This window comes from Ceratotherium simum, chromosome 17 (genome assembly GCF_057802395.1).
Source record: "Ceratotherium simum simum isolate JZ-2026a chromosome 17, ASM5780239v1, whole genome shotgun sequence".
In the NCBI taxonomy this organism is placed as follows: domain Eukaryota; kingdom Metazoa; phylum Chordata; class Mammalia; order Perissodactyla; family Rhinocerotidae; genus Ceratotherium; species Ceratotherium simum.
In genome coordinates this window covers 12,325,585-12,345,026 of record NC_141916.1, presented here as the reverse complement: position 1 = coordinate 12,345,026, position 19,442 = coordinate 12,325,585, and the positions used below count along the sequence as shown (strand labels likewise).

The following is a 19,442-nucleotide window of genomic DNA, read 5'->3' as shown; positions in this document are numbered from 1 at the left end:
AAATTCTTCAGCTGTAAATACTTATGAATGAGGTTGGGAATCACTTCAGCATCATTGAAGGCACACTCAGAATGGGAGAGAAACTAAAAAGTAATCCATGAGCCAGGAATACAGCCATTCTGCTCCCCAGCCCACTGCTTTTAACTGGTTCCTACTCATGAAACTAAACAAATAGTGTTTCTGTCTACATATTAGTTTATCTAGGAGTTCATACACATTTCCTAGAAATCCTTATCAAAACAGTAACAAGAAGAATAGATGAAGCTCATTGGGTTTCTTGTAGGTCTGCCGCATTCTGATTTGCACAGGAGGGCTTAAAGGCAGACAAGGCAGTGCACTGAGGAAAAGCAGAAGACAGTATGGAAAGAGGAGGAAAGGAAGTCATGTAGGTAGAAGTCTCTCTAAGCCAGTGTACTTTAGAACCACCTGAAGTGCTTTTAAAAAGCACAATTAAATTAGACAATTAAACTAGAATCTCTGGAGATGGAACACAGGCATCAGGATTTTTTAAAGTTCCCCAGGTGCTTTAAATGTAGCCAAGGACCACTGCTGTCAGCTCACTGATGTTTCTTGTGCTAGTATATGCCAACAGCTGCAGCTGTGCAAGGAGCTTACGTTTCCCAGTTCACCCCTGTGCCTTCTTCCAGTGTTTCAGTTGAGGTAAGAGCCTTATAATCGCTTTGGATTGAGAGTAGGAAAATGAACAGAGGCAGATTTTCCCCCGATCAAGATCTTCCTCTCACAGGGATGCTGATTCTGTGGTCACAAATAGCTGGTAGGTATGTGAAGAATGTAGGAAAGAAAGACTTCATCTGTGTCCTTGAATGAGGCCCTTCCTCACGTTTGGCCAGATAGTAGTTAATACCAGGATGCTGTGTGTGTTGACTAGTGTGTCTTGGGAAGAGGATAGGCCGCTCTAAATGTGGGGGAAGTAATGCTGTGTGTGCGCGCACATGTGTGCGTGTGTGTGTGGGAGTGCGTAGGTCAGGGAGGGCACTCAACTCTGGGAGGGTTTTAGCTAGGCTGCTTCAGTGGGAGGTGAGGAAAGGAATGCACCAGGTGACTGTCCCCCTTGGCTGTGGTTCAGGAGAGCAGTGGCCAGCAAAATCAAGTGACGGTGGATGCTCCCTCAGACCATGGGGTCTATTCTTTCCAGTTCAACAAATAACAGCGGTAAGAACCACACGCTGAGGGGCGGGGTGTGCTGAGCAGCCTGAAGTCAGACAGGTTCTCATATTTGTCATCTCCCCTTCCTACCCTCTCTGGCTTATGCCTCCTTTAGGACTCCCTCCCATCTTTGTTGAATACAAATGAATTCTTGGAGACGCTGATGTTCCCAGACTCCAGAGGGCTAACCCGGAATACAGACCATCTGTGGGCTCTACTAAGGACTGACGCTTGGCCATGATTTTTCACAGGCCTGGGCCTAGAAAAAGGAATCTCTGCACTCCTGCCCTCTGCTGTTCTCCATCCCTAACGGAGCGGGGGGACCGTCACTTTCTGTGTGTGCTAGCTTCAAGGAGATCAAAAACACTTTTTTTCTTTCTTTTGAAAAGAAAATTTTATGTTTTTTTTGTTTTTTTTGTTTTTTAACAGCAATATATACCCCAAAGAGATATGGTGGCTGGAGCTTCTTCTTAACAGTTTTTAATGTGTTGGACTTATTTGGGGAGGCTTTAAAAAAATTTGTTATAAAAATTTCATAAATTCTCCTCTTAAAAAAAAAAGAAAAAGAAAGGTGTGGTGCTAGAATACGGATGAAGGAGTCTGACTGTGGGCCCTTCTTACTGAATTTAGTTATGGACCTTTTTGGTGTGTGTGTAAGAAAATATGCAGACTTTTGAAATTTTGTTTTATAAAGCTCTTGACTCACATCTCCCATCTCTTCTTCACATATTTTATGCCTTCTTTGTCTCATCCAGATTGTTCTTTTTCTCGTTTCCATACAGTAGAGCCTGCATACTTTGCCTTTTTACAATTTTTAATTTTCTGAAATTTTTTTGGAATGAAATTTCCTATGGAATTTTTGGGGACTGGGCAAGGAACAGGTAGAACATGAAGCAGGCAGTGGAAGTCGCTTTTCCTCCCTCTGCCCCGCCACATCCTGGGAGAAAAGACTAGACTTCACCTTCAGGAAGCAGAGATGTGACCCAGGCTTATTAGAGACAATCCCACATCCTTTGGAAGCCATCCTTGAGCCAAAATTGGATGAAGAGTAGGTCTTCTTTGGCAAGTTCCAGAAGGGTGGACTTACTGACTTCTAATTCTTCTCACGGCCAAGGCCAACGCACTCTTGAGGAAGAATCTTCTCCCGCTACAGCTTTTCAGGAACACGTGTTTTCCTGCTTCCTGGAGGACCTTCTTTTTTGCCCTGGGTCTCAGACCCTTCTCCTCCCCATCGCACATTACTGTACTCAGAGCCTTTCCAGTTGTGACCTTGCCGAATCCACTTAGGCTTCTTCCCCACTGTGGAAGGTCAGCTGCTTCACCTCTAGACCAGTGGTTCTCAAGGAGGTGGTTTTGTCCCCTGGAGGCCATTGACAATCTCTGGAGACATTTCTGATTGTCATGCCTGGGAGTGGGGGCTGTGTGCTACTGGCAGCTAGTGGCTAGAGACCAGGGATGCTGCTAAAGATCCTACAGTGCACAGGACAGCCCCAACTCCCCCAGCAAAGAATTATGTGGCTCAAAATGTCAGTAGTGCCAAGATTGAAAAACCTGGGTATAGAAGGTGTCCGTCGCTCCTGTAGCAGATCACTTGGTAAATTCCCACCCCAACCGTGGACACACAGTGCCTTTTGACAGTCATGCAACTAGAGGGTCCTTGAATTTTCCCTAGGCTTTGACCTTTGACACTTCTGCATACAGCAAGAGCTGTCCTTGAAAGGCTTGTACTGTTGTGCGCATGCCACATGCACACACACATTCAGAGGGACTGAGTGGGGACTGTTCTGTGTGTGCAGTGCAGGGGTGGGAAAGGACAAAGCTCTCTGTAACTGTCCAGAGCAACCTGCCCTGCCCTGGTATGTTTGGGCCCCTTTTCCAAGGAACCAGGACATCAAAAATAATTTTCCTTCTTGTGGAAGGACAACAGGGAGCTAGGATAGAAAAGGGCAGTGAAGCCTATCTCATTATTTTCAAGGTCAGGAGTCCTTTAAAAAAGTCCATTTTTTGCTCTTTAATTCCATGTCTTGTTGCAAGACCTGACTCTGTGTACATGGAGACAGACAGGAGAAAGCCTTTGCCCATCTCCTAGGAAATAAGATCCTGCACCTGTCTTCTCCCAAGTCACTCACTTATGCACTGAATGGAGAGTTCTGCTCCCCTTCACTTCAGGGTCAGGTGCCTTTCCACTGGACAGTCAGATGGAGAGACAGGTGTTCATTAGCATGGCTGTAGGGAGAGGAAGATGATATTGGGGGCGGGGAGCTGTACACAGAGCTTGGGCCCAGCTTTCCCTTCCCTCCCACCCATCCCAGAATTGAGACTCTCAATGCTCCCTATCCCTAGACTGTCCTTTTGTACATCCTAGGGGTAAGGGAGTGGGGGGACAATGGGTAGGATGTTAGGTGTAAAGGACAAAATTGCCACTATTTTTTCATGGGTGCTTCCAAACTCAGGAAGGGCTTATCCAATGTACAACAGCCCCACGCTCAGTAACCTTCTAGAAGGGTTTAGCTGGGCAGGTAGCTCATTTCTGAGTCTCCAGCCCTTAGTCAAGGGAAGTACACCATAGATTTCTTGTCAGTGGCCTGGAAGAAAAAGAAAAATCTAGAATCCTGTTCATTTGATTGATAGTTTGGGGAAACTTGCTCTGCTAGGAGGTTTGGTGCAGTTGGGGCCTTTCATGGATGGAAACTGTTGATGTCACTGCTGCCCCTTCTCTGCCTCCCAGAACTCCTGATTCTGCTTTCTCTGTATTTAAAAAAATATTCAAATGGCCGTGATTTTGCTTTGTTTTGTTTTAAATTCTGAAGTTGTATTTTTTGTGTTCTTCTCATGTGCATCTACTTAATGGATTCTATTAATGCGTGTTTCTGCATTGGGCAGGTTTGGGCCTGGGAAGTGATGGGGAGCCTGAAGTTATTTTTATAGTGGTTAATGGCATTGTGGAATTTTTTCTTGGTGTTTTTGGGTTATACTAATATTTTTTCCCTAGTTGTTAGTTCATTTCTAACAATTAGTTCATAACATGAGTGAGTGATGGGAGAACGCAGAGAAAAGGAATGAGGGGTACTTTCTCATGAAATAGCCTACTGGTGGCAGTGGTGGGAGGGGAATTGTAGGGGAGCCTTCAAGCTCACAGCCTCTGCCTGGGCTCTTGAACACTCTGCCCAGTGTTTTCTGAATCCTGTCTTCATGGAGCCCAGACCATACTCTCTGCACTTCACATCTCACCCCTACTCATAACATTCTTAAAATATTTTAGTACTTTGTGTTTTTCTGTTTTCAATTAAACAGAACATACCAGTGTCCCTTCCCCAGATAGGCTCAGAGCGTGCCTGTCCCATCTCATGCCAGTGTTATTACTGCTTCTCTCATGCTCTGAGATGATACTCAGACCCTAGGCTGATTAGGGTGTGATGGAGCTTAGGGAGGGAAGATGTGGGAATGATGATGGGGAGAGATGTTATTTTTAACCAAAGAATTTGAAGAGCTGCCCAGACTAGGAAGCCTTGTGGCTCTGAAGAGGTAATAGCCCTTATCAGTAATAGATAGGGGTGGTAGGAGGACACTACTTGCACTGAGGGTGAAGACTAGACTTTGCTGCTTTACCGATCATCCCTGGGTTGGGCCACCCCAGCCCGGTTGCATTCCTCTTCCTTTCCTAACTTCCTGATGGGTGAGCTCATTCACCTCCTTGGTGCCTGGAGTGCTCACTCCCTGTGCTTCAGTGTCACCCCTTTGGGGGCCTACATGTGGGTTGTTACTTTGCACCACGAAGGTGCTGAGGCCTTGCTGGAATGGAATGTTGCAGGGGTCCCCAACAGTGGAATCTAGTCTCCCAGAAAAAAATCATTGCTACTCTCTTCTGCACATGTCCCACCTTCTGGGAGAGCAGCAGGATTGCACTCATGAGGGGCTACTTTGACCTTCTTAATCAAGGGCAATAAACTTGGGTTGGTGATCAGGTCAAAGCTTGTCCCCAGGCTCTGCTAGACCAGCTTTAGAGAAGAGGGTGCGTGGTATGAAAGCCAGTCTGTAAGGGCTAGGTGTTAAATCTTGTGCCTTGTCACAGATTCTTCCTCATTCCATCTTGAACCATTTACTCCATTTGTGTTTCCCAAATTTTATGTCCTTCCAAGCAATTAGCAGCTCTCTCATATTTACTCAGCTTTCACCCCTTCTTTTCGTAGGAGGGTCTTCCTTCAGCAGCTGAGACCGGCCTGTGAGGTCTAGCACCCTTCTGATCGTTGCTGAATTTTCCTGTACTGCCCTAGGGTGGTCCCCACATGACTGTAGTAGTGAGAAAGCTAGGCCCCCTCTCAGGCCATTTACCACTGTCCTTTCTCCCTGGCATATCCACTTGTTCTGAATAAACCTTCATTCTCCAAGCATATCCCAGAACTTCCTTGTCCTTGTTACAGATCTACCTCACAATTTCACAATTCAGCAAGGACACAAGCACCTGGTTTACATCTATCCTTTACTCTCTTCTTCCCGTCATGAGGGTTAGGAAGCTGGGGGCTAGACAGGGCTCATGATCAAATGCAAAAACTTGGTTATTTCTACTTCTAGAATGTCGTCTTTGGGATTTTTTTGCTCATTAATCACCCTAGCATAGTGTGAACTCTTCCCTTAGGTCTTGCTGTGGTAGGCCAGCAGGGGAGGCCGTGTCATGACTGCCTAGGAGATTAACTAATGCTTGGGAGCCACCCCCGGGAACACTAGCATTTGTAATTTCTCTAGGGCTCGAAGAGGATGTTCCTTCTCTACCTTGTTCCAGTTAGTTTAGAGGGTTCACCAGAACAAAACGTCCAGCTTGGAGGAGGAGATTTTCAGCCTCAGTAAAGAAAGTTCTTGCCTCATTACTATCCCCCCAAGACACGTTTTTTGGGTGGTGAGTGCTCTCTTGCATGCACTTACCACCCTGGACAGGAATTAATTTTTTTTTTTTTTTTGTGAGGAAGATCAGCCCTGAGCTAACATCCATGCTAATCCTCCTCTTTTTGCTGAGGAAGACCGGCTCTGAGCTAACATCTATTGCCAATCCTCCTCCTTTTTCCCCAAAGCCCCAGTAGATAGTTGTATGTTATAGTTGCACATCCTTCTAGTTGCTGTATGTGGGACGCGGCCTCAGCATGGCCGGAGAAGCGGTGCGTCAGTGCGCGCCCGGGATCCTCACCCGGGCCGCTAGTAGCGGAGCGCGCGCACTTAACCGCTAAGCCGCGGGGCCGGCCCAGGAATTAAATTTAATTTATACTCAAACACATTTTATATATTTTCTTTATCCAGAAAAATTTTATACTCTGTACTCTTCCCGTGTCTATGCCAGTGCCTCCCTTCTAGCTTATTCTTCCTTTTCTGACCTGTGATAGTCTCATGTTCCTTCCCTACAATTTGGTAGAACTTCGTTTTGTCTTATTTCAACTTTTGTTTTAAAATAAAACACAACAGTTTACCTCCTGGTGTCTTATCCATGGGTGGAAGCTGGGAAGTTGGTGACAGGGCCCATATTTGCTACTACGGGAACACAAGTGGCAGCTTAGCAAGCCAAGGCCATGTCTCACAAGGCAGGAACTGGGCACACTGAATCCCACTTTGCTCTAGCACCTCAGCCAGGAGCACTAAGAACCTATTCCATCCACATAAGCAGAAATTCTGCTTTTGATGCTTCTTGCACAGGAAAGGCCAAGCTTGGAGGTTTAGGGATAGGATACACCTTGGAAGTTTAGGAGCATATTGCTCCCTTGCCTGCTGTCTCCTACACCAAACCAGTCATACTCACCCTAACACCTTCCCCTTGCAAACGTGATAAACTACATTGAAGGGAAGATAAATACACAGAGTCTTTTGAATCTCTATCAAATGTGGTTTTTATTCAACTGACAAGCACTTTTCTACAGCTGCACTTGTGGAACATCACATGGCAAAAACAGGAGTTTTTTTCTCTAGACTTTTTTTCCTTTTTTTAACCTTATTAAAAATGAGATTGGTCCTAAAAATATAGAAAGAAATAAATTTAAATTCACAAAAAACTGTACATTATCAAAAAGTCACTAAAACACCACATTTGGTTATATAAAAAGTCAAGTCCCTTTTGTTGTAAAAGGAACATTGGTAACTTGTTGGTGTTGATGGTGTGGTTTCTTCCTGTTACCAGACTGAGAGGGGTAGGGGATACAAAGGGGCAGGGGGTGGGTTTTGTTATTTTTTTTTAACCTGCCTTCCCTACCAAATACTCTTATTTGTCAAGAAGAGAAAAATCCACCTAGCTCAAGGGGCAGTGAAGATGAGGAAAGAAAAGTGAGAAATGGCCCCTTTGATCATGCCCCACCCCACCCCCCTTCAGGCCCCACTTCTTCAAACTGAGGCTAGGACTCTACCCTACCTTAAGAGTGCCTGGTCCCTAGGGAAGAGAGGGAGCTGGGAGAGGAACACAAAGCAGGAACAGTTGAGATTTCACTCCCCCGTCCACCTCGCCTCCAACAATAAAATTAATCTAGTACATTTTATACCAGGGGAGAACTGTCATGGGGAACAAGAAGAGCCCCCAACTCTTAACAGTTCCAAACGTCTGACTAACACAAAGTTTGTTACAGCGCAGTTATTTAGATAAAATATAAATATTTATGCATAATATAAAGTCAATTCAAATATTCTTCAATCCACCTCTTATTTAAAAGCAAAAAAAAAAGGAATCTCAAATAAAATTAAAAGTTTTGAGGTTTATCTGACAGAAAAGGCGACTTTAGAAATAGGCTATGGGGGAGAAGGGGCATAAAGGAATAAGGGGCTGCCCCAGGACCTCCACTGCCCCCTACCCCCTTCAGTGGCCAGTCAGTGCTGCCAGAAGTAGGAGAAATGCTCCACCTCACCCGGTACCCCCTCCCCACCAATGGAACATTTCTCAGATGCCTCAGCTCTCCGCTTGGGCCAGCCAGCAGCCACCTCCCCAGTGCAAGTACCCGTAATCTCTGATGGGAGGGGCTCTGCTGAGCAGGAAAGCAGGGGGCCAGGGGCCCGTGGCTAGAGCTGGGAGTTAGCAGCTTTCCTCTCACATGTTGGGGCTTAACTTGGGCATAGTCACACATAGGGCAGTGGAGGAGCCAGAACCCCTCCTCCCTACTCTCTTGTGCTCCGGGGTCTCTGCTGCTGGGGAAGGGGTCCCGGGGTATGAAGTAGATAAGGGAAGGAAAGCACAACTAAACCCACAGAAGCTCATGGGATTAGGAAAAGATCCAGTTCTACCCCTCTCCCTGCAAAAGCTTAAGACTCAAAGCTACTGAAAGGAGAGGGAGTTCCTGCTGAAAGATTGCACAGTTTGAAGAGGCTGGAACAGAAATGACTGGGAGAGAGAGGAGACACACAGCCTTGTACCCAGAAAAACTGTTCCTGTGGTTTCCTAAAGACAAAAAAGTGATGGTTTGTAACAATGGGTAAGGTGGGAATAAAAAAACATACTTGGGGAAACTGAATGGATGCCATCAAACAATACAGGGGCACAATCACAGCATCCTCTCTCTCTCTCTCTCTCTCTCTCACACACACACACACACACACACACACACACACACACACACAGAGACTCTCTCTCTCTGAGGCCAGTCAATTGCTACCTGGCCTCTATCTTGGGGATACGCCCAAGCTCAGCAGTAGTTGTCCCTGAGGAGTTCCCAAGAGGGAGGTTTGGGTAAGAAGTAGGGAAGGAGGCTAGAAGGCCCAGGGTGCCTCCCTGCCCTCTCCCCAGCTACTGAGTTTTAGAAAAGGCTAGAAACTCAGCGTGAGGAGTAGCCAACATTATAGAGGGGATAGCTATTGGCGGGAAGATGAGGACAGAGAGAAAGGGACCTCTGAACTTTTTTTTTCCTTTGAAGGGAAAAAAAGATTTGGGGGAAATGGATGGAGGAACCCGTACAAGATAGTTTTACATTATTGGATGAGAGAAAATCTGAAAGAGGGGAGAGGAAGGAAAAGGAAAAAATGAGAGAGAGAAAGTGAAAAGCAGGGAAGGGACTGAACATGGAAGCAGCATGTTCAGGGCCCGGTGTCCGGCTCGACACACTTAGGAGTTAAGTCCACTTTACTGGCCGTCACTGCGGGTCCACACACAGTACAGAGTGTTTCTCGGTTTCACACATTCACTAGAACTATTGCTATTGTTAAATAGCCCCAGAATGCTGGGGCATGTACAAGGAAGGAGAGGAAGCTGGGGGGAGGAAGTAAGGACTTCTTTCCTCCTCCTCATTTTTAATTAGGAAATAAAACAGAAAGGAAAAATTATTTTTTCTTTCTTTTTTTGGCTTTCAGTCCAGAAGGATCTCATCTCTGCCCCTCTTATTTGAGGAGTGAGAGGAGGAAAGGGAGAAAGGGGTGTAGGGGTAAGAGGATGTAAGTGCTGCCAAAGGTAGGGTCAAAAATCAGGGTTATGCCTCTGACTTGAGTCTGGACCCAGGGCAGCATCAGCAGGTAAGAATGGCAGGGTTTTTTGTTTGGAGGGCCAAGGGAGATGCCACAGTGTGACTCCCCACCTCCCTTGCCTCACAGATTGGCCTGTTTTCCCTGATAAAACTCCTCCCAGCGGCTCTCGAAGAAGCGGCGCATGATGTGCCCAGCTTTGCCCACTTCAGAGTCATCCTCGTTGAAGGTCTGGCAGTTGTCAAAGACCAGGAGTGCGTCAGCCGCAAACTCCTCTGAGCTGGTGTACCTGGGCAGGGGTGGAGGCAGAGCTGTGAGCTGGGCAGGAGTTACAGCAGTGTCAGAGGAGCTGGGAGAGTTGCCAATGTCTACTTACCCTCCCCGGAGCAGCCGCTCCCGCATGGTGGAAAAATCCATAGGGTTTTTGATGATGCGCCGGTACCCACTCACCAAACGTGGGTTCACAGGCTCCAGGAAAGGCCAGGCTGCATCATGGGACTCCATCTCCATCAAGATAATCCTATTGTTAAAGGGATAGTGATGGCTGCATCTCAGGAAGCAAATACACTGACCCCTCCCGGCCCTTGACTCTGGCAAAGATAGAGCCAGTTGTCCTCAGAATTCACTCAACTCACTCGCAAAATGTGAGATCACTGTGGTGGTTCCGCATGGAGAGGCGCCGCCGCTTGGAGGGAGACAGCCCTTCTTCTGAGTACCGAGGCACTGCTGGGCTTTCTCGGCCCCTTGACAGTACCCGGCGTCGGCGGCTGTCACCCTCTGGGAAGTTCAGCACATAACTACTTTTCCGCTTCTGGCCTCGTTTTGGGAAACCAGGCTTCTGAGTGAATTCTCCCTCTACCTGCTGAGGATAGAAAAAAGATAAGATCAGCAACAGCTGGAGATGCACTCTGACTGCCCTCCAGTTCATGACAATCCCTACTTGTCTCAGTGTGACTGAGGCTTCAAAATACTTGCATGTGTAAGCCAGCATGTGTGAATTTATTTACATAATCCTGTAAGATAGGTAAAAGGAAGAGTATAATCATTCCCATTTTACAGAGGAAAGCAACAGAGGCTATAGAAGTTCAGCGACTTGTCCAAAGAAGGACGAGAACCCAGGTCTCCTAGCACCTAGTCTGGAACTCTCTGCAAGGAGAGTCTAAAGGCATGGTAGGAAGTGATATTTGCAGGACTGGTGGTCAATGGGATGGGAAAGAAAATCTCTGACTTCTGCTTGGGAGTGGGAATGAGAGAGCAAAAGCCTTACCTGGGCCAAACAGACAGCACAGAACCAGTCTCCTTCTGGGACAGCCTCCATCTTGGGCCGATGGCAGTAAATGTGGCAGCCACGGTCACACCCATCACAAAGCAGAAGAAACTCATCGTTGTCACCCTTCCGGCAAACTAGACAGGTCTGGACCAAGGTTGTGAGGATGCAAGGTGAGCCCTCAAGCCTCCGCCTGCCAGTGACCCCGCCCACCCTGGCTGGCTGCCTCCTCAGCCTTCCCAGGCTCTCTGGCCTCTTACCACTTTGTTGACGGACTTCTCCCAGGCAATGGACCTCTCCAGCTGGCCCAGGCACAAGCACACCTGCGCTGCACTTCGGCACCGTTCAAGCGTCTGGCGCCAGGCCCGAATACGAGGGGTGATCTCATATGATCTGGAGGGAGACAGAGGTGATCTTTGGATAAGGAGCAGGATCCATTAAACGTATCCCTTCTCCCCAAGACCAATGATGGGGGGGTGGGGGGAGTCACTCACATCTCTGTAGTGGTGCACTGGGGGGCACTACTGGGTGTGCTGAGCAGGGCCTTCTCCAGCACAACCTCATGAGCTGGCCAGAGGGGCTCCCGTAGGTACCGCCGCTCCACATTCTGCTCCAGGGCAGCCAGCCGCATCACAGCCAGGTCCAGAGGGTTGGTAGTTTTACGCTGGGGTGCCAGACCTTCCCTGCCTCGACCTCTCCAGGTGATATCCTCCTGGGAGTCGGGCAGATGCTCACAGTAGGCCAAGTCTTCACGAGTAGAGTCTGGGCTAGGACATGTCCAGCCCTGCAGTGGGAGAGAGGAATAATCAACTCTTCATTGTACAGGAAGAAAATTAAGCATAGAAAAAAGTGTGACCCATTTAGAGTAATGGGAGGTCACTTAGGAAAAACCCTGGATCCCCACTTCACAACAGGGTATGAGAGATTAATACCCTCCCCTCAACAACCCCCTACCCAGTGCCAGCCCCAGTGTACCCGAATCTGCAGATCAGACAGGATAACCCGCTGTTCCAGCTCCTCTACCCACTGAAGCACAGCCAGGTCTGTCTCATACGTCTTCTCTTTGGGGGACCAGCTTAAAATCCCTTCTTGAAAGGCAGGTAGCTGACTGGGCTCAAAGATGGGATCTGAGAAGAAGGCACAAGGCCCATTAGGCCATTGTCCACAGCAGCAACTCGACGTCTACCCTGGGCTCTTCAGCTCAGGCTAGGTCACAATATCTATCTTACCAGTTGATGGCCGAAGGCAGACTTCCTGTAAGAAGTCCCTATGCTTGTTTAGGTGTTTGTGAAGTGCCTTCTCCCGGATGCCTCGGGGGTGCAGGGCCTTGAGTGTAGCATCCAGTGTCTCAGGATCTCGGATCCACCACCAGCCCGAGAGCATCTCTGTGAACAGTTTGTGTGTGTGGGGTGGGGAGCAGGGACCAGCTACGAATCACAAGGCCCACATTAGATACCACCCCTACCTATACTCTTACCCCGTCCACCCAAGGTCACTCACCAGTGGGGACAGGCTGGGCTGTCAGCTGTGTTAGGTAACGCTGCTCCATCTGTTTGAAGAACTTACTAGGGGGTCTCCCTCTCCGTTTTGGCTGTCCCAGCCCTGTGGGACTTTGTGGTGTTTCTCCAGGGTCTCCTGCTCGCCTCTTAGGGGCCACCCCAGGCAAGGGGGTGGAAAAGAGCTGCATTGGAGAACAGGGGTTGGCAGCACTGGGTCTGTTCACCTGTGAATGAGATGAAACATAAGGGGATGAGGGTGTTTTCATGTTTACAGGACCCTAGTGGCCCCATCCCTTCCGCCAACTTCAGTAGCAGCCCACAGCCAGGCAATGGAGCCTGTGGCAAGATGAAGTACAGTGCATACCACTAATTCCTGCTACTTACTGGCTTGGAGGAGGCAGGTAGATGGAGGGAAGGAGTAAGCTGGTCCTCAGAAACTGCAGGGGGTGGTGTAGGGACAGCATTGCAGGGTATCTGGGCTGAGAAGTTAAACCAGGGAGCTTGAGAATCAGGGCTGGATTCTGCCTCATCAGGCTCTGGCTCCTCTGGGGGCTGTGACGGGGTCGGGTCCAGTTTTCCGGGGCTGCTATCAGGCGTGAGGACTGAGCTGCTCAACAGGGAGCCATGGCTCTGAGTCTGGCTTAGCCAAGACAGGAAGGCTGACTGGCTGAGGTCATGCTGGCTCTGACCCAGAGACAAAGGGGAGCCTTCTGGCTCCAGGAACCCATTATGGGACTGAGTGTGGGACTGAAGCTGGGTCTGGGGCTGAGGCTGGGCATGAGTCTGAACCTGAAGATGGGGCTGAGTCTCAGGCTGAAGCTGGGCCTGCGGCTGTTCTGAACCCTGACCCCTGTAAGGGGATTTAAGGTGCCTAGGATGCATAGACCCAGGCTTAGTTTTCCGAGGCCGGCCTCGGGCCCGGGCAGGAGAACTGGTGGAGGTGCTGGAGCCAGCTAACTCCCTCTTCAGAGAGAAGGGGGCTGGGCTGGGTGCTGGATGGGCTGCCACTTTCAAGGAGTCAGTTTCCTGCTTTATCACATCCTCAGGAACTGTAAAGAGAAGTGAAGAGCTTAAGACACACACTGATATATAAGGGGAAAAAGAATGTGTATCAACTGTAGGCTATAAGCTTTCTTTTCCTCTTGGACTTAATCTCCCCCTTTTTGAGATTCCACTGGGAAGAGCTTATACGCCAATGGACACAGTATCTGGGGAAACAATGTTCTCCCAAGTAATCAGCAGCAGCATAATCATAAAGCAGCATTTATTGAGAACCAACTATATATCAAACACTATTCTAAGAGTATTAACTCACTCTAATTCTCTCAATAGCCCTATGAAGTATCCATAGTATTATCATCTCCATTTTACAAATGAAGACACTGAAGCATACGGCTGGTGAAGGGCACAGCAGGTAGGCAGGCAGTCTGCTTCAGGGCCTGTGCTCTTCACCATGCTATACCAATTCTCATAAAATGGAACAAGCCCAAGACAACTAGGCAGAGGAAAAGAAATTGTTTAACTTTTGTTAGATAGGACTCAATTCAGGTTCCCATGACACACCTACCTAAGCAACCCTCTGTTCCTTCCACAAAGACACCAGCCAAATAGGGCAACACCCAGTAGCGGCGTCTGTAGCGGTCCTGACCCAAGGAGACTGCCCGAAGCATCTGGGATGAATGAAGCAGCTTTTTGCGAAAGAAAAGCTGACGCTAGGTAGGCAGTGGAAAAGGAAGATGAATAAAAAACACATTTCCAGGGTGGTAATGGTGACTTCATCCAGTATATGGAAGAAGGGCAAGGGCTCTCAGCTTCCCTATAAAATTGTACCATCTGGGCCCAACTCATAAGGTGATCAATTCTCGCCCAGCCCACATCTCCAGCTCCTGGGATATTAGAAGCACAATACCTTGCTGAGTTTTTCTATCTGGCGCTCCAGCTCCGGGATGCTAGATGCTGTAGCATCAACCTGGAGAAGAAACAAGTGGACACCGAGAGAAAGGGAATTATCAGATTCAAGAAGAGAAATAATCTGTTTTCCAACTCCCACTTTTCTTGGTCTGCGGCTAGTACCTCTCCATCTCTTCGACCCCTACGGCCATGGACAGCTGCTATAGTCTCCTCCTCTTCCTCCTCTTCCATGCCACTGGTCTCTTCCATGATCCGAGAACTGCGCCTCCGCCCCAGGCCTTCCTCTGGCCCTTGTATCTCTACCTCAGGCCGCCCAGTTCGCTTGGCCAGAGCAGTTTTCAGTCTTGAAACAGACAAAGATTAAGGGAAAAAGTAGTGAGGAAAGTGATACTGCCCCAAAAAGAACACCCGGAATCTAAGCCATCTTGAGCGCTAGGGTAAGCTCCCAACCCCAGGGAGGGACTAAGGACATCGAGTTCCAGGCAAAAGTCCTGGCTATGTGTCACCCTTTCCCTCTTCTCTCTCAGGGCCCTACCCTCTGTCTTGTCCCTACCTCCGGAGCCGTCCTTCAACAATCCACTTGTTTTTCCTGTAGCTGGACATACTCTCCAGAGTCTTGTCAATCTCACTGCAGGAGAATAGGGAATGGAATTTTGAGGTAGAAGTGGCAGCACACACGAAAAAGAAGGGAGTCTCAAGGGCAAAGGGGCTGCAGCTGAACAGGGAGTTTCAGCCTAGAGCCTAGATTGGATGAACAGCAGAGGCAGGCTTAGGTTCTCCCAGGGAAGGCACTAAGATTCAGTCCCAAATCACTCTAGCATCCCCAGAGCATGGCAGTGGACAGACATCACCTAGGATTTCTAGATGGCTAAAGCCCTCCCCCATCCCATTCTGACCACGGCATAGAAGAAACCCCCCTGCCCCCAGCCCCTCACTTGATGATGAGGGTGGAGCCATTGAGCTCATGCACCAGGAAGGCCAGGACAGCAGCCTTCTGTTGGGGTGGCTGGGCCTGAAAAGGCTGGGTGCGCAGGCTGTCACAGAGGGCTGGCTCCACTCCATATGCCATGAGGAAGCAGCGCAGGATCTCAGACACGTTGTCTCTTGTCAGTGGGATCTCAGATACCTTCTCCCCCAAGATCTTTAAGGACTGTTTGGATGAGAGCACAATGAAAGTTAAGAGAAAAAGAGGAACAACTCAAGTTGGGTGAATCTGGGACAGGAAAATACAGTAGGAGTGAACTATGGGGTTAAGGAAGACAATGAAAGTTGCTAGGATAAGATGAGAGAAGACAAAAGGTGCAAAAGAAAAGGAATAAAATAAAGGAAAATGAACAAAGTAAGCAGAGGGATGTCAGGAAGAGAACAAAACAGAAGGTAAAAATATAAGGAAAACAGAAACAGAAAGAAATTCTATCTCCCTTCACTTGTCCTGATCACTTTAGGGAGGGGCTTTCATGTGTTGAAATTAAAGAGAAAGCAAAACTGAGACAAAGCACTGGATCCCAGGCCCTGCCAACCTGCCCTAGGAAAGGACCTCACCTGACAGTAAGAGGGCAAGCCAGGATCGTAGAGGGCAGCCTTCAGCAGCCGCACCAGCAGATCTTGCACCTCGCCCAAGCTGTCGCCTTGACACAGGAGTCCCTCCTGCAGGACCCCCAGGCTAGGTACATCTTTGGCAGGGTCAAAGCCCAGCACCTTGCCAAAGCTGTGCAGGAACTCCACAATGGTCAAGCAGTCTGAGAAGGCCCCACTAGGCAGGATCAGACCAGGGATGCGTGAGAAGTCAGGCAGGGGCTGTAAGGGGAAAAGTGGTAGGCGGTTCTATCAAACATACCGGAAGGCAAGTCCTTTAATAGAAATGTCTTCACCACTGGCCCCTCCAGGACCTGGGACCTGTTATTCTCCCCTCACTACCTGGTGGTCAGTCAGACACATATCCTCTGTGGGCTTCTTCATCTCCTCCAAGATCATCTGCTGCCTCTGCCGCTCCTCCAAGCGCCTCTGTGAGGCCAGGGTTTTATCTGCTTTACAGGCTGGCTTGGCTTTGGCCACCTCCTCCTTTTCCTTCATTTTCACCTTCTCCTTCTTCTCCCTCTTGACTTTTTCCTTCAGTTTTTCCTGCTTTGTCTTTACCTTCTCCTTCTCAGCCTACCCACCCAAGGGAGAAGAGGAACCAAGAGTACCATAAAGATTCTAGTCACCACCCTTCCCTGGTTCCCATCCTCCCCACCTCTGAGCCCAGAAACGTGACTATAAAACAAGAACGACCCCCACGTCTTGCAAAATCAGTTTGGCGACTTCAAAGTTACACTTGTGGACATGCACCTACCTTGGATTTCTTCTTAGCTTCCTTCTGCTTTAAGTTCTTGGTCTCTTGTTTCCGCTTGTTTCTGGCCTGTAAACCATAAGGGAAGTCATTTCTCCTCAAACTCTGAAAGCATCTCTGCTTGGGCTAGGATTCAAAAACAGACAAGGGTGCTGGGGAGGAGAGGTGAGAGATGGGATGAGGGATTGGCAATGGATCAATTCTCTCACCCTGGACATGCCCACATTATTCATGAACAAGCCCAGTTCTCTAAAATCAAGCCACCCAAAATTCCAGGTAATGAAGGTATGCTGCTACATGGGGGGAGGCAGATGTGAGAGAAGGAAGAAAAGACAGAGCAGGTTGTAGGAAAAGTCAACCCACTGTGTAATCTCTCCAGTGTCCCTCACCTGTCCTTGGCCAGCAGTCTGACACTCTCCCCGCTGTACCTTCTGCTTCATTTTCTTCTTGATTTTACTCATCTTTGCTTTATCCTCCTCATTCAGCGTTTCTGTGAGGGCAGAAACGAAAATGAAGAGGCAGGCAGACTGATCTCCAGTATCCAGACAACATGTTTTCATAAAGCTGGCTTCCCAAGCAGCTCCCTGAAGAAACTACAAGTTTTTTTCTTTTTAAAGTATATGTAATAAAATGTTGGGGGAAAAAAATGTAGGAGAGGCCCCTCCTCTTTGTGCTATGGGGTTAGCATAAAGAACTCAAATGGTATCTCCTGTCCAGAAGCACCAGCCCTGGAACAGACGGGACTGCTTTAGAAGAGGTCCTAGAGGCCACAATGACAGAGAAGCCTTGTAGCCTGTCTCTCTCCCAGGCTACTGACAAGGACAGCAACCCACAGCTTGATTTTAGGACAGAAAAAGGAAAGAGAAAAGCAAACTGCCAGGGAAAGAGGGAGGACTCCAGATTTGGAAGCACTGATTAACCAAGACTGCACCAGAAAGAAAAGGCGTAGGTAATGGACACCTCAGTAGAATCAGATCAACACTGATATATTTATTGCTTATGCTCAGCTCCTATATCCTGCTCCACTAAAAGATCTGACTTTCTTCCCTTTTGGAAGACTGAATATTGAAGTGTGATTCTGTAAACAGTAGAGTGTTATAGAATTGATGTTTTTGATATGATAGTATCTATTCTATTCTGGCACAGAAACACTACCACCATCACAGCTGTACAACAATTCTCTAAGTTAGACAGAGATTATCTGCAGATGAACCACTATACAGGCTTCTATTAAAATATATGTGACTTGCTCTAGGTCAATACAGTCAGAATCTGTTAGAGCTGGAACTCTGAATGAGTCAGAAGACTCCAAATCTTCAAATTCTTCATACTATATCAGGGTAAATGCAGTATTTACTGAAAAATTAGACATATCCTACCCGTCTATCTCACTAAAACAGTGCCAATTATCTTTTGGATTCAGATGTGAATTCTGAACCTCTGTAATGGTGGCAATGAGTAAAGTAAGAATGTATAACCAAAACCAGTAAGATAAGTAAGGAGCTGAAAGATGGTAAGACAGACATGAGAGCCCTCTCCTCTCATAACTACATCTGCAGACTGCCCAAGACTCTACTAGTAAGAGCAACTAGAGGAAGAAACTCGTTGTTAAAGAAGTACCAAAAAAGTGCTGGGACCCTAGTGGTGTTCCCTAGGGAGGGAAAGGTGATTCAGATTCATTCGGTCCAGATAACGTCAGTCAGGCTCCTGGAAAACCCAGGCATTCGCAATTCATCCACATTTCAGATGCCTCATAGAGCAAGCAGAATCCCAAAGTAAGAAACACCACTGTGTGTGTATACACACACACACACACACACAAACACACAATGGAGTACTACTAAGCCATAAAAAAGGACAAAACTGTCCCATTTGCAACAACATGGATGGACCTTGAGGGTGTGATGTTAAGCTAAATAAGCCAGACAGAGAAAGACAAGCACTGTATGATTTCACTCATATCAACAAGAAGAACAGATTAGTGGTTACCAGAGGGGAAGGAGGTGAGGGGTGGGCAAATGGAGGGTAAAGGGGCACATATGTATGGTGGTGGATAAAAACTACACTATTGGTGGTGAGCACAATGCAGTCTATACAGAAACTGATATATAATAATGTACACCTGAAATTACACAATGTTATAACCAATATGACCTCAATAAAATAATTTAAAAATAAGTAAAAATAAAAAAAAAAGGAGTACCACTGTACCTTGGGTTTCCAATTTCTTTAGGAGGCGGTTGTCTGTCTTATTCAACAGCTCAGTGATTTTGACCTTGGGTGGCCGACCTCGGCCCCGTTTCACCTTGGGGACTTCCTTGGTCTTGGCCTTCTCAGTATTTCGAGGTCGGCCCCGTTTCCCAGTAATTGCCTGAATCCTGGATGGGATCTCGTCTGCTGAGAGCTGTACCCACTGCAAGCCCTAAGGTAATGAGGAAAACTGTGTTACAATGGGAGGAGTCAGTGCAAGCCACCAGGCCCTCTCAACCCAGTGTCCCAGAACCTCCAAACCCCACAAGAGGCAGCTGCAGCTTGTCCACCAAACCTTGCTCAGGGAAAGCATATTTAACCCTTGGGTCTGCACCTCTGGTGTGTCTCTCTCTTCAAAGAAATCTCCAACCGGCATACGGGGACTGAAGCTGAAGTGCTCACGGCGGACACTGTGTACCACGTTGCGACTCAGGTACTAAGAGGAGGAGGTAAAGTGGCATTAATGAAGTCATAGCCCTACTATGCTTTTGGCCAGCAACAGCACAAGCAGAACAGGCCCAGAGCAGACAATGCCAGCCTGCTGCCCTTGGGTCCAAGAAAGGAGTCTGTGCTTCCCTTAAAAAAAAGCCCATGAAAGCCACATTAC

At 47.9% G+C, this 19,442-nt stretch overlaps 2 protein-coding genes across 12 annotated transcripts in view; one reads left to right on the top strand and one right to left on the bottom strand.

Moving 5' to 3' along the window:
- RBMS2 (RNA binding motif single stranded interacting protein 2) overlaps positions 1-1,616 on the top strand; it is an 82,567-nt gene extending 80,951 nt beyond the window's left edge. For all 5 annotated transcript variants that reach the window (XM_087442195.1, XM_014786622.2, XM_087442196.1 and 2 more), the window contains 3 exons: positions 580-660; positions 1,088-1,173; positions 1,283-1,616. In XM_087442195.1, coding sequence (XP_087298321.1) covers positions 580-660; positions 1,088-1,168 — 162 coding nt within the window. In that variant the 3' untranslated portion in view covers positions 1,169-1,173; positions 1,283-1,616. The remainder of the gene's footprint in view (positions 1-579; positions 661-1,087; positions 1,174-1,282) is intronic.
- Positions 1,617-7,019: 5,403 nt separating this feature from the next.
- Positions 7,020-19,442, bottom strand: part of BAZ2A (bromodomain adjacent to zinc finger domain 2A) — a 34,479-nt gene continuing 22,056 nt past the window's right edge. For all 7 annotated transcript variants that reach the window (XM_014786626.2, XM_087442193.1, XM_087442194.1 and 4 more), the window contains 21 exons: positions 19,170-19,271; positions 18,797-19,007; positions 16,975-17,075; positions 16,589-16,654; positions 16,174-16,407; positions 15,799-16,053; positions 15,192-15,406; positions 14,810-14,884; positions 14,419-14,599; positions 14,255-14,314; positions 13,913-14,057; positions 12,730-13,394; positions 12,347-12,569; positions 12,076-12,231; positions 11,822-11,973; positions 11,341-11,630; positions 11,107-11,239; positions 10,847-10,993; positions 10,215-10,441; positions 9,956-10,099; positions 7,020-9,868 (listed from right to left, as the gene is read on the bottom strand). In XM_014786626.2, coding sequence (XP_014642112.1) covers positions 9,703-9,868; positions 9,956-10,099; positions 10,215-10,441; positions 10,847-10,993; positions 11,107-11,239; positions 11,341-11,630; positions 11,822-11,973; positions 12,076-12,231; positions 12,347-12,569; positions 12,730-13,394; positions 13,913-14,057; positions 14,255-14,314; positions 14,419-14,599; positions 14,810-14,884; positions 15,192-15,406; positions 15,799-16,053; positions 16,174-16,407; positions 16,589-16,654; positions 16,975-17,075; positions 18,797-19,007; positions 19,170-19,271 — 3,948 coding nt within the window. In that variant the 3' untranslated portion in view covers positions 7,020-9,702. The remainder of the gene's footprint in view (positions 9,869-9,955; positions 10,100-10,214; positions 10,442-10,846; positions 10,994-11,106; positions 11,240-11,340; positions 11,631-11,821; positions 11,974-12,075; positions 12,232-12,346; positions 12,570-12,729; positions 13,395-13,912; positions 14,058-14,254; positions 14,315-14,418; positions 14,600-14,809; positions 14,885-15,191; positions 15,407-15,798; positions 16,054-16,173; positions 16,408-16,588; positions 16,655-16,974; positions 17,076-18,796; positions 19,008-19,169; positions 19,272-19,442) is intronic.